The following is a 14338-nucleotide window of genomic DNA, read 5'->3' on the forward strand; positions in this document are numbered from 1 at the left end:
TTACCCATTCGCCAAGTGTACAAGTTAGGTGGGGCGACAACATATTCCTGTCATGTGACGCATATGCCGTCACCAGTGTCGTATACAAAATATCAGACGTGTTTTCCTGTGGAGGAATCGGTTGACCTATGACCCTTGCGATCAAATGTTTTCGGTTCCCATTGGAGAGGCACGTCCATTCGTCAACTAATCACACGGTTTTGTGGTGCGGTCGCAAAACACAGACACTAAACTTATTACAGTGAACAGAGACGTCAATGAACGAACGGACAGATCATAACTTTGCGAAAATAAAGAAAGCAAAATTTTCAGTGGAGCTGTTCACGCCAACCACGGGACCACGGCGCTCCTCGCCTCACGTTGCCCTTAATATTGCCTATCTTACGCATGGACGATCCAGTTTGTATATTTTGCTTATTTTTTCATAGTTCCACACAACTTCTTCCTGTTTTCTCAATTGATCTGTGTTAAGTTTTTCAAGGCCTATCCATTGTGCCAACTTATAACTAAATCTGAGGGGGGTGCGATGGGGATGTTCCCTTGTGAGGAAATTTAGAGAACCAGCATTTGAGGCTGACTGCAGTACAATTTTACTGCCGCCAACTTATATTTCGCGGAAAGACCACGAAGATAAGAGAGATTAGGACTCGTACAGAGGCATATAGGCAGTCATTTTTCCCTCGTTTTGTTTGGGAATGGAACAGGGAGAGAAGATGCTAGTTGTGGTACGAGGTACCCTCCGCCACGCACCGTATGATTGCACTGTATGTATGTAGATGTAGATAATCTTGAGGTCCGCTGTATAGGAACGTTTTAAGAAACACAAGGGTTATCGGAGTTGTTGTAGCGCTGCTAGCTGCCTGATTGCCTCTTCCCTTCCAGCGCGCAGAATGGGTCCGGCGAGAGGTCGGCTCCCGGTGCCCGCCGAGCAGATAAGGGCCAGGGGTGGCCGGAAAAACCACCTGCGCCTGAGTTAGGGCCCTGCACGTCCCCGGAATAACGAGTTGCCGCGCTCCAGATAACGAACTAATAAAGCAGACGCGCACCGCGTGCGATTAAGGAAAGGAAACAGCCGGCTTTGCGCCCTGCACAGCTAGCCGCCCGCGCTCTCCAGAAAACCAGCGCCGCAAGAATACCCGCGTTCAGGACGACCTCTGTTCTGTCCAGACTGTATTACACCACCTTCCGAATTAACGGCGCGCTGCGTAATTGGCTGCAGATACGTGTAATCCTCCCAATTAAGCGATAATTACGGAGCTTGTACCTCGTGAAGTGTAGGCTGCTTAATTTGAGCCCATTGTGCAGCCTGTAGCTTTTTCCTCCCTCTCATTTACCTCAGTTTGGCTACGAATAGCTCTCGCGTTTATTTTCTACGATATTCGACAGTAAATAGAAGGGAGCAGTCGCAAAGCTGTATTCGGGATTGTTGTTTTCGATGGATAGGTGGGTAACGAGAACAATTTTAACACATGAAACCTGAAATTTTACAAGATTCAGCGATTTCAAATGAAAAAAAAAAAACGTGTGCGCAGTTCATCTACATCTATATCTACATCCATACTCCGCAAGCCACCTGACGGTGTGTGGCGGAGGGTACCTTGAGTACCTCTATCGGTTCTCCCTTCTATTCCAGTCTCGTATTGTTCCTGGAAAGAAGGATTGTCGGTATGCCTCTGTGTGGGCTCTAATCTCTCTGATTTTATCCTCATGGTCTCTTCGCGAGATATACGTAGGAGGGAGCAATATACTGCTTGACTCTTCGGTGAAGGTATGTTCTCGAAACTTTGACAAAAGCCCGTACCGAGCTACTGAGCGTCTCTCCTGCAGAGTCTTCCACTGGAGTTTATCCATCATCTCCGTAACGCTTTCGCGATTACTAAATGATCCTGTAACGAAGCGCGCTGCTCTCCGTTGGATCTTCTCTATATCTTCTATCAACCCTATCTGGTACGGATCCCACACTGCTGAGCAGTATTCAAGCAGTGGGCGAACAAGCGTACTGTAACCTACTTCCTTTGTTTTCGGATTGCATTTCCTTAGGATTCATCCAATGAATCTCAGTCTGGCATCTGCTTTAAAACGATCAACCTTATATGATCATTCCATTTTAAATCACTCCTAATGCGTACTCCCAGATAATTAATGGTATTAACTGCTTCCAGTTGCTGACCTGCTATTTTGTAGCTAAATGATAAAGGATCTATCTTTCGTTGAATTCTCAGCACATTACACTTGTCTACACTGAGATTCAATTGCCATTCCCTGCACCATGCGTCAATTCGCTGCAGATCCTCCTGCATTTCAGTACAATTTTCCATTGTTACAACCTCTCGATACACCACAGCATCATCTGCAAAAAGCCTCAGTGAACTTCCGATGTCATCCACCAGGTCATTTATGTATATTGTGAATAGCAACGGTCCTACGGCACTCCCCTGCGGCACACCTGAAATCACACTTACTTCGGAAGACTTCTCTCCATTGAGAATGACATGCTGCGTCCTGTTATCTAGGAACTCCTCAATCCAATCACACAATTGGTCTGATAGTCCATATGCTCTTACTTTGTTCATTAAACGACTGTGGGGAACTGTATCGAACGCCTTGCGGAAGTCAAGAAACACGGCATCTACCTGTAAACCCGTGTCTATGGCCCTCTGAGTCTCGTGGACGAATAGCGCGAGCTGGGTTTCACATGACCGTCTTTTTCGAAACCCATGTTGATTCCTACAGAGTAGATTTCTAGCCTCCAGAAAAGTCATTATACTCGAACACAATACGTTTTCCAAAATTCTACAACTGATCGACGTTAGAGATATAGGTCTATAGTTCTGAACATCTGTTCGACGTCCCTTCTTGAAAACGGAGATGACCTGTGCCCTTTTCCAATCCTTCGGAACGCTACGCTCTTCTAGAGACCTACGGTACACCGCTGCAAGAAGGGGGGCAAGATGCTTCGCGTACTCTGTGTAAAATTGAACTGGTATCCCATCAGGTCCAGAGGCCTTTCCTCTTTTGAGCGATTTTAATTGTTTCTCTATCCCTCTGTCGTCTATTTCGATATCTACCATTTTGTCATCTGTGCGACAATTCGGGTTCGCGCCGTAGCTTTTTGGTGAAAAAGTCCAAATGAAGGCATAAAATCTTTTTCGTGTGAATATGTGAGAAATAATGAATCACCTTAATACAGTGGTTACGCGGATTAGTATAGTGGCTATACTAGGTAAATCACAACTTTGGACTGTATGCCCTATGAGCCAGCGGTGTAATCGCTTCGCACCGTTATTTTATTTCCTTTTCGTGGCTGCCGTAGTTCTCGCATTCGTTCGGCGCAGGGCTTTTTGCGCTTTTTCCTTTCCACAAAAGCCGACATATTAGTGCTAGTGAATCAACAACTGTACTGGTATTTAAAAGAATTGTCATTTATTCTTTAGTCTCAGTTAGACATTTTTAGTTACGTGATATGTTTCGATCTCCGTAGAACATCTTCAGATCTAAGTAGGTGCGTCTTGTCTGTCAGAAAGGCAGATCAGAGTTGATGTGGGAGTGTGATACGGGCAAGACTGGTTGCTGGCCGAACTAATGAAGAGGTCGTGCTGAAAAGTAATGCCTCCGAATTTTTGCTGTGGAAACTCTTGAAGCTTTTTAGATAAAACAAACGAAGTAACGATCTACGTCTTCATTCTTCATGTCTACATATTTATTTCTCAGTTTGGTCACCGTAACGAAGAGCACCTTTCACCCAACGAGAGGCCAGCTTATTGATACCCTCAGTGTAGAATATTAGACCTTGTTGACTGAGCCGTAACCTCACCTCTGTTTGTACCGTTTTATCGCCATCAGAGCGAAGCCCTCGAACGTGTTCTTTAAGTTTTGGAAACAGATGAAAATCGGATGAGGCCGAGTGGGGACTTTATGGTGAATGACTGATGACAGTGAGCCCAAGGCATCGGATCGTCGCGCGTGTGGCAGCTCTCGTGTGTGGTCTAGCACTGTCGTGCGTAAGGAGAGGGTCCTTCACGTGTGGACGAAATCTTCTGCGGTTAGAAACTGGATTACAGTTCGCTCTTTCTCATGCACCGACATAGTTACGTTACACACCGCTATGTTACACGCTACAATTCGGAACCCTCTAGCGGCAGATTGTTGTAGATATGTGGACATGAAGAATAAAGGTGTTGAATTTAATAACGTTTGTTTTATTTAAAAAGTTTTAAGAGTTTTCACATAAAAAAAATTCGGAGGCATTACCTTTCGACGCGCCCTAGTATACGTAAAGTTGATCCAAAGAGATCGAAATATGTCACATAATTAAAAAGGTGCAAGTTGGGCATATTTACGAATCATACGAGACTACTTCTTTTGTTATTCTGTAATTATCAATCTAATACCCATTTTCATTCACACATCGGCTAATATTTTTATCGTCTCACTTTGGGTCCTAGTAGCGGTCCGCAAGCTCTTCACAATGACATCCGAATCAATGCCCCAGATAAAAGCGATTCTACGCCAGACAGTTTATAACTTTACACAAAGCTAATTCGTAACAATCACGCAAATGCGCCAACACTGATACGACGGCGTCAAACACGAAACAAATACTGCCCGACGTACATCTACAGTTATGAGCTATCCGTTGCGACCTCAACAAATTTTTACGCATTATTAGCCGGTGGTTATTAGCAATTCAAATACGACGGTATTTCGATCGACGAGCGAGTAGACGTGTTCGCATCAAAAATAATCTAATCGAGATAAGATCGGAAATGCCATACATGAGATTTTTTGTCATCAGTCTTCTGACTGACTGAATGTTGGCCGCTACGACTTCCTTTCCTGTGCCAATCTCATCAACTCAGAATAGCACTTACCCCCAACGTCCTGGATTATTTGTTGGATGTATTCCAGTCTCTGCTTCTCCCTACCGTTTTTTCCTTCTACAGCTCTAGCACGATGGAGGCTATTGTCTGATGTCTTAAAACATATCCTATCATCATAACCCTTCTTCTGGTCAGTGATTTACTGCATATTCCTTTGCTCGCCCAAACTGCGAAGGACCTCATTTCTTACGTTACTAGCCCACTGTCCTCCTGTAACAGTATGTTTCAAACGCTTCTATCGGTATTTTCACACTTCTTTCGAACTGCCTCGAAACAGAATATTTTTAGAGTACAGCAGCAACCAGCAACAATACAGTTTCGGTATACTGTACTGAAACAGCGCCATTATCGATTTCGAAACCGGCAACGGTGATTTTTCTATAAAGAAAAACCAAAACTACGTTCTGGCTTTCTCCTGCTGGATCGCCAGCCGGAGTGGTCGAGCGGTTCTAGGCGCTACAGCCTGGAACCGCGCGACCGCTACGGTCGCAGGTTCGAATCCTGCCTTGGGCATGGATGTGTGTGATGTCCTTAGGTTAGTTAGGTTTAAGTAATTCTAAGTTTTAGGGGACTGATGACCTCCGAAGTTAAGTCTCATAGTGCTCAGAGCCATTTGAACCTGCTGGACCCTACAAATATTTGCATCACACAACACCCACGATTATTCAATGTCTTCATCATATGACAAAATAGGATGAATCGAAATAATTTCCGATAGACTTGGCAGCTCCAAGTTACAGCGATCCCACTTCTTCTTCATGTCTTATTCTACTCGACAAGTCACCTTGTGTGCTGGTGAGAGTACTTCTGATATCACTGTCATTCTCCACTCCCTCACCCCCCGCCCCCCACCCTTCCCTATTCTTTCCACAAAGGGTGCTTGGAAAAGAAAACTGATTTCCTCGTCGTGGACGTTTCACAGCAGATGTGATACGTTGCCCAGCTCTTCTTGAAACGTGCTCTCTGGGAACAGTAAGCGTTTCTATGACTCACGCCTCTCTCGTAGCGTCTGGCAGCGGAGTTTGTTGAGCTCTCGAGCCTACTGGAGGGTCCCGTGGCAAAACGCGCTCTCAGCTGGATCGTCCCTAAATCTATTAATACAAGCTAATAAGGGTTGCAGCCTCACTGGGTAGCCGTGCGGCCTGAGGCGCCTTACCACGGTTCGCGCGGCTACCCCAGTCGTAGGTTCGAGTCCTCCCTCGGGCTTAGGTGTGTTTGTCATCCTTAGCGTAAGTCAGTTTAAGTTAGATTAAGTAGTTTGTAAGCCTAGGGACCGATGACCTCGGCAGTTTGGTTCCATAGGAACTTACCACAAATTTCAATTTCAATAAGGGTTGCAGACTGATTTCAGGATACAATATATATATATATATATATATATATATATATATATATATATATATATATATATATACAAAAAATAAAAAATCTGTCCAAGGAGTGATTTGTAAATTACTTCGTTTGTTGTTGAAATACGTTTCCTTAATATACTTTGAATAAATCTTAAAGCTGGCGTCTGCTTTTCCCTACAGTTAGTCGTAGTGGTCATTCCACTTCTGGTTGTTCCCGGCTATTACTCCCAGATATTTTACTGTTGTTTCTGTTGATTTACCACCAACAGTGTAATCGAGTAGGAATGGATCTCTTCGCCTGTGTATACGTCGTACGTCACATATGCGAGCACTGTCTGGTCAAAAGTATCCAGGCTTAATGTGGCGCTTGTCCATTCCTCGCGTTTCTGACGGTTTAGACCTAGTTGCGGACATTCAGTGAGGTGTCTGAATGTCTGTGCGGAATGGCAGCCCATTCTTCCTCGAGAGCCGAAACTAGAGAAGGTAGTGATGTTGGACGCTGGGGTCTGGAGGATAGTTGACGTTACTCCATAGGATTCAGGTCGGGACCTTAGGAAGTCCAGTCCATTTCAGAAATGTTATTGTCCGCAAACAATTGCCCCACAGATGCTGCTTTGTGACAGGGTCCATTGTCATGCTGATAACAATCAATCATAGTGTCCGAAATGCTTCTCTACAGTACGCAGTACACAATACTGTAATATGTATTCATTCTGATGAGATTTTCACTCTGCAGCGGAGTGTGCGCTGATATGAAACTTCCTGGCAGATTAAAACTGTGTGCCGGACCGAGACTCGAACTCGGGACCTGTATTCATCTCTCTTCGCATTTAGCCTTTATATCAGCACAATAAAGGGACCCTACCGTGCCATGAAAAACGCCACCTTACTGTGATACAACCTCTTTCGTATTTCATTGTTTCCACTACACCTTAGTGTCGGATTGCCGTAGGGTACAGCGTGATTCATGACTCCAAATCACTCTTCTTCCAGTCTTCTGCCCAGTAGCGTCGTTCTTTGCACCGCCTCAAGCATCGTTTGGCACTGACTACAGAAATGTGCGGGTTATCAGGAGCTACCCGACCCTTGTATCCCAGTCTTTTTAACAGCCTGCACACAATCATTGTACTAGCCGGACTACTCATAGGTAGAGATGGGTCGAACTCGTTCATTCCCGTGAACTACTTCATTCATTTCACTCTTTGCCGTGAAGCGTTCAAATGAAGTAGTTCATTCATGAAGTACGGATGCCTGGCGAAGTTGCCCAGGTCGCCGCTCAGCCGCGGCTACGCTCGCTTCGCCTCGCTCGTACAATAAAGCTTCGTAATACTTCATAATTTTACCAACAGATGGCCGAACTATGCAGTAACGTGCACGCAACGTTTTGCGTCTTACAGCGTCTGACGTGAGTTAACTTAAATAGAGCATGGTCGAAGGGGACAAAGGAAAGATAAACAGAGAAGCATGTCACATATAAAGAAGGTATTACGTTTAATCTTGCTCGACATTTTCTCATGAAGCGCCAAAAAGAGTCTTCATCTGCCAAGTGAAACCTTATTTGTTTTATTCATGGACTGAAAACTAGGGCTACCAACGAAATGCAGTCCAATTTTATGTCCCTTTTAAAATTTAATCCAAAATGGAATGAGAATGTTTACCACTGTCACAAAGTCTATATACCTATGTTACATAATTATTCAGAAGTTTTCCTGTATATTTTATTTTTGTCGAGAATAATAACCCTCTAAATTCAAAACGTATACTGTCATCTGTAGTCATTGGTACGATTTCAGGTAAAATCCCTCATTATTTTATTCGGAAAGCAGTTTTTGTTTCTGTTCACGCTTATACAATGGCTAGCAACTCACGATCGCCTAAAAGTAGTGAAATTTGGGGTTTCTTCGCTGGTTTAGGTGATGGGAAAGCAAAGTGCAACTCTTGCTCTAAGTGTATTTCACCGCGCGATTCGTCAACAGGCAGTAGAGGGAGGACTGAAGTGAAGGGAGAATGAGTGACGTAGCACCGATGTAGTGGAAAAGGGAGAGTGGAAGAGAGTGAGTGAACTAGACAAAAGTGTGGAGTGTGCTATCTGTGAAGAGTTTGAAGTACCAATTCATTGAAATTGAGTGGTTAGTTCACACTTCACTGGAGTGAAGCGTTCATTTGAACGACTCATTCACGAGCTCCCCATCACTACTCATAGGACTTCAGAACTCACAAGGGATTCCTTCCGCCGGTTACGTGCGATTTTTTACAACCGCCCTCCGCAGTACTTGGCGGTCACTGTCCTACAGTACCTGAAGTCTACCCGGTCTTGATTTAACTGTGATCGCTCCTTTGCGTTCCCACTTTACAATCGTATCACCAACACTAGACCTGGGCGGCTTTAGGAGGGTTAAAATCTTCCTGACGGATTTGTTAATTAGGTGACATCCGATGACTAGTCTACGTTCGAAGTTTCTGAGGTGCCATGACCGACTCACCCTGCTATGACTGTTTCTCTATTGACAACAAAATATTCAACGCCTCCTTTTATACTGGCGGGTCCGCCTCTCGTGTCAGCTAGTGATCAATTTGGCGTTACAAAAGGGCGTCCGGATACTTTTGACCTGATTGTGTACATCTACATCTACGTCTATACTCCGCGAGCCACCTTACGGTGTGTGGCGGAGGGTACTTATTGTACCACTATCTGATCCCCCCTTCCCTGTTCCATTCACGAATTGTGCGTGGGAAGAACGACTGCTTGTAAGTCTCCGTATTTGCTCTAATTTCTCGGATCTTTTCGTTGTGATCATTACGCGAGATATATGTGGGCGGTAGTAATATGTTGCCCATCTCTTCCCGGAATGTGCTCTCTCGTAATTTCGATAATAAACCTCTCCGTATTGCGTAACGCCTTTCTTGAAGTGTCCGCCACTGGAGCTTGTTCAGCATCTCCGTAACGCTCTCGCGCTGACTAAATGTCCCCATGACGAATCGCGCTGCTTTTCGCTGGATCATGTCTATCTCTTCTATTAATCCAACCTGGTAAGGGTCCCATACTGATGAGCAATACTCAAGAATCGGACGAACAAGCGTTTTGTAAGCTACTTCTTTCGTCGATGAGTCACATTTTCTTAGAATTCTTCCTATGAATCTCAACCTGGCGCCTGCTTTTCCCACTATTTGTTTTATGTGATCATTCCACTTCAGATCGCTCCGGATAGTAACTCCTAAGTATTTTACGGTCGTTACCGCTTCCAATGATTTACCACCTATGGTATAATCGTACTGGAATGGATTTCTGCCCCTATGTATGCGCATTATATTACATTTATCTACGTTTAGGGAAAGCTGCCAGCTGTCGCACCATGCATTAATCCTCTGCAGGTCTTCCTGGAGTACGTACGAGTCTTCTGATGTTGCTACTTTCTTGTAGACAACCGTGTCATCTGCAAATAGCCTCACGGAGCTACCGATGTTCTCAACTAAGTCATTTATGTATATTGTAAACAATAAAGGTCCTATCACGCTTCCTTGCGGTACTCCCGAAATTACCTCTACATCTGCAGATTGTGAACCGTTAAGAATGACATGTTGTGTTCTTTCTTCTAGGAAATCCTGAATCCAATCACAAACCTGGTCCGATATTCCGTAAGCTCGTATTTTTTTTCACTAAACGTAAGTGCGGAACCGTATCAAATGCCTTCCTGAAGTCCAGGAATACAGCATCAATCTGCTCGCCAGTGTCTACGGCACTGTGAATTTCTTGGGCAAATAGGGCGAGCTGAGTTTCACATGATCTCTGTTTGCGGAATCCATGTTGGTTATGATGAAGGAGATTTGTATTATCTAAGAACGTCATAATACGAGAACACAAAACATGTTCCATTATTCTACAACAGATTGACGTAAGCGAAATAGGCCTATAATTATTCGCATCTGATTTATGACCCTTCTTGAAAATGGGAACGACCTGCGCTTTCTTCCAGTCGCTAGGTACTTTACGTTCTTCCAGCGATCTACGATAAATTGCTGATAGAAAGGGGGCAAGTTCTTTAGCATAATCACTTTAGAATCTTAAGGGTATCTCGTCTGGTCCGGATGCTTTTCCGCTACTAAGTGATAGCAGTTGTTTTTCAGTTCCGATATCGTTTATTTCAATATTTTCCATTTTGGCGTCCGTGCGACGGCTGAAGTCAGGGACCGTGTTACGATTTTCCGCAGTGAAACAGTTTCGGAACACTGAATTCAGTATTTCTGCCTTTCTTCGGTCGTCCTCTGTTTCGGTGCCATCGTGGTCAACGAGTGACTGAATAGGGGATTTAGATCCGCTTACCGATTTTACATATGACCAAAACTTTTTAGGGTTCTTGTTTAGATTGTTTGCCAATGTTTTATGTTCGAATTCGTTGAATGCTTCTCTCATTGCTCTCTTTACGCTCTTTTTCGCTTCGTTCAGCTTTTCCTTATCAGCTATGATTCGACTACTCTTAAACCTATGATGAAGCTTTCTTTGTTTCCGTAGTACCTTTCGTACATGATTGTTATACCACGGTGGATCTTTCCCCTCGCTTTGGACCTTAGTCGGTACGAACTTATCTAAGGCGTACTGGACGATGTTTCTGAATTTTTTCCATTTTTGTTCCACATCCTCTTCCTCAGAAATGAACGTTTGATGGTGGTCACTCAGATATTCTGCGATTTGTGCCCTATCACTCTTGTTAAGCAAATATATTTTCCTTCCTTTCTTGGCATTTCTTATTACACTTGTAGTCATTGATGCAACCACTGACTTATGATCACTGATACCCTCTTCTACATTCACGGAGTCGAAAAGTTCCGGTCTATTTGTTGCTATGAGGTCTAAAACGTTAGCTTCACGAGTTGGTTCTCTAACTATCTGCTCGAAGTAATTCTCGGACAAGGCAGTCAGGATAATGTCACAAGAGTCTCTGTCCCTGGCTCCAGTTCTGATTGTGTGACTATCCCATTCTATACCTGGTAGATTGAAGTCTCCCCCTATTACAATAGTATGATCACGAAACTTCTTCACGACGTTCTGCAGGTTCTCTCTGAGGCGCTCAACTACTACGGTTGCTGATGCAGGTGGTCTATAGAAGCATCCGACTATCATATCTGACCCACCTTTGATACTTAGCTTAACCCAGATTATTTCACATTCGCATTCGCTAATAACTTCACTGGATATTATTGAATTCTTTACTGCTATAAATACTCCTCCACCATTGGCGTTTATCGTATCCTTGCGGTATATATTCCATTCTGTGTCTAGGATTTCGTTACTGTTCACTTCCGGTTTTAACCAACTTTCCGTTCCTAATACTATATGCGCACTATTTACATTCAGGGTCAGTTGCCTGTCCCTGCACCAGTCTCCGATCTTCTCCAGGTTTTCCTGCATTTCACAGCAGTGTCTGACTTTGGAATCTTCCTGTATACAACCGAATCGTACTTGCAAGACTGATAAGAAGCGGCATGTGGTGTATTTAGTTGACGAAACACTACAGTACAACACAACTCACTGCCGACCACCTGATTCCCAAACTGATGCACTTCTACAATATTGTAGAACAGAAAGAAATAAAAACAATTTGTTGATCAGGTTGACCGAGCGTCTATGCAACGACTGTGATCGCATCTTTAACTGCACGTCACGTCTCTGTGGGACGATTGAGGGAGTTCGGCTGTTCGATATGAAGCGTCAAATCAAAAACACCTTCAGCCTAATATATTTCAATTTTTTTTAGTTACCGCGGCAAATTAGCGTTTGACTACGTCATCTTCAGGCCCCCTAACCGACGTACAGGAAGAATCCAACCTCAAGTGCAATGTGCAGTTGATGAACGAAGGGATCGCTTTGTTAAGAAAGTAATCCACGGATACCAGTTACTGAATACTGGCCCCTGTTCCGATTGCATTTGAGGATGGATACTTCATACGCGTCTCTCTGAGGGCCGGCAGTTGACGTAGTGAAACACCTTAACTGGTTTCATAATCAAAATAAAATTTGAAAAACAGACAGCTGAAGATGTTTTTGATTTGACTTTTTATTCTTAACTACACTTCTTTCAGTCCCTCCTCTCGGAACGTGTGCGTTTCCGTATCCATATTAACTTGACTAGTTTTTCTGGCTTCGGTGTGTTTTACCACCTGTCAAAATATTTGACACATTTTTTTCTTACGCCCTGTGTACATTACTAACATTAACGGCCTAATAACACTACCTTGTAGTACCTCCGAAATTACCTTGACATCTGTCGATTTTGTCGCGGTAAAAATGACAGGGGTCCCGGCGGAGGTTCGAGTCCTCCCTCGGGCATGGGTGTGTGTGTGTTTGTCCTTAGGATAATTTAGATTAAGTAGTGTGTAAGCTTAGAGACTGATGACCTTAGCAGTTAAGTCCCATAAGATTTCACACACATTTGAACATTTTTGAAAAATGACATGTTGAGTGCTGTGTACTAGGTAGTACTGCATTCAAGCAGAAGGCTGGTCCGTTACTCACAAGGGAACATCCCCATCGCACCCCCCTCAGATTTAGTTATAAGTTGGCACAGTGGATAGGCCTTGAAAACCTGAACACAGATCGATCGAGAAAACAGGAAGAAGTTGTGTGGAACTATGAAAAAATAAGCAAAATATACAAGTTGGGTCGTCCATGCGTAAGATATACAATATTAAGGGCAATGGGAGGCGAGTAGCTCCATGGCCCCGTGGTTAGCGTGAACAGCTGCGGAACGATAGGTCCTTGGTTCAAATCTTCCCTCGACCGAATATTTTAACTTTTTATTTTCAGTTTATGTGAAAAACTCTTATGTTTTCATCACTTTTTTGGAGTGATTATTACATCCACAAGAAAACCTAAATCGAGCAAGGTAGAAGAAACTTTTCACCCATTCGCCAAGTGTACTAGTTAGGTGGGTCGACAACATACTCCTGTCATGTGACGCACATGCTGTCACCAGTGTCGTATACAAAATATCAGACGTGTTTTCCTGTGGAGGAATCGGTTGACCTATGACCTTGCGATCAAATGTTTTCGGTTCCCATTGGAGAGGCATGTCCTTTCGTCAACTAATCACACGGTTTTGCGGTGCGGTCGCAAAACACAGAAACTAAACTTATTACAGTGAACAGAGACGTCAACGAACGAACGGACAGATCATAACTTTGTGAAAATAAAGAAAGCAAAATTTTCAGTGGAGGGCAGATTTGAACCAAGGACCTCTCGTTCCGCAGCTGTTCACGCCAACCACGGGACCACGGCGCTCCTCGCCTCAGATTGCCCTTAATATTGCCTGTCTTACGCATGGACGACCCAGTTTGTATATTTTGCTTATTTTTTCATAGTTCCACACAACTTCTTCCTGTTTTCTCGATTGATCTGTGTTCAGTTTTTCAAGACCTATCCATTGTGCCAACTTATAACTAAATCTGAGGGGGGTGCGATGAGGATGTTCCCTTGTCAGCAACATCGTACCTGATTCACTTTTTCGCGCAGTTTTCGCCATCGACGTGCAATGATTGCGGCTGTCTGTTCGCAGGTGTACTACTACGTCGTGGACTCGCCCAGGAACGAAGGCAAGGGTTTCTTCGAGATCAACGAGCAGTCTGGAGAGGTGTTCACCAAAGTGGTGTTCGACCGCGAGAAGCAGGGCGCCTACGCGCTGGAGGTGGAGGCTCGGGACGGCGCGCCCTCGGCTCGTCCCAACAGCAACGGACAGCCCAACTCCGGTGAGTACTCACTTTCCGAATCTGAGCTGTGTCTATTCGCCTCACACTCCGTCCAGACTGGACGACTCTGGACGTTCTCCAGCCAGAAATAACAAGTCAGCACCGAACGGAAGGTACTGAGCAACTGACGTGTTGCATTCGTGACCACGACGAACTGCCCATCTGAACGCTATCGATCGACTTGCGCTAACGCTGTAATGTTTCCACAGGACAGAGACAAATCCCAACAAGGCATTGCGCCGTATCCAATTTTTCTGGGAAGCATCAGCGCTGCTGTTTCTTGTACGCACGCCAAGCGTTACTAATCCATTATAAAGCACAAAGGTAGAGGTCTGTCTGATCACAAAAAGACGGCAGCGTCTCCTT

The 14338-nt window shown here is 44.3% G+C and overlaps 1 protein-coding gene across 1 annotated transcript in view; it reads left to right on the forward strand.

Annotated features, from left to right (window-relative positions):
- The window catches only part of LOC126088217 (neural-cadherin-like), a 117619-nt gene extending 103481 nt beyond the window's left edge, over positions 1-14138 (forward strand). The window contains exons 13-14 of the mRNA XM_049906344.1: positions 13783-13972; positions 14029-14138. Of these exons, the coding sequence (XP_049762301.1) occupies positions 13783-13972; positions 14029-14138 (300 nt within the window). The remainder of the gene's footprint in view (positions 1-13782; positions 13973-14028) is intronic.
- Positions 14139-14338: the final 200 nt, after the last annotated feature.

Source organism: Schistocerca cancellata, chromosome 6 (genome assembly GCF_023864275.1).
Source record: "Schistocerca cancellata isolate TAMUIC-IGC-003103 chromosome 6, iqSchCanc2.1, whole genome shotgun sequence".
NCBI lineage: Eukaryota > Metazoa > Arthropoda > Insecta > Orthoptera > Acrididae > Schistocerca > Schistocerca cancellata.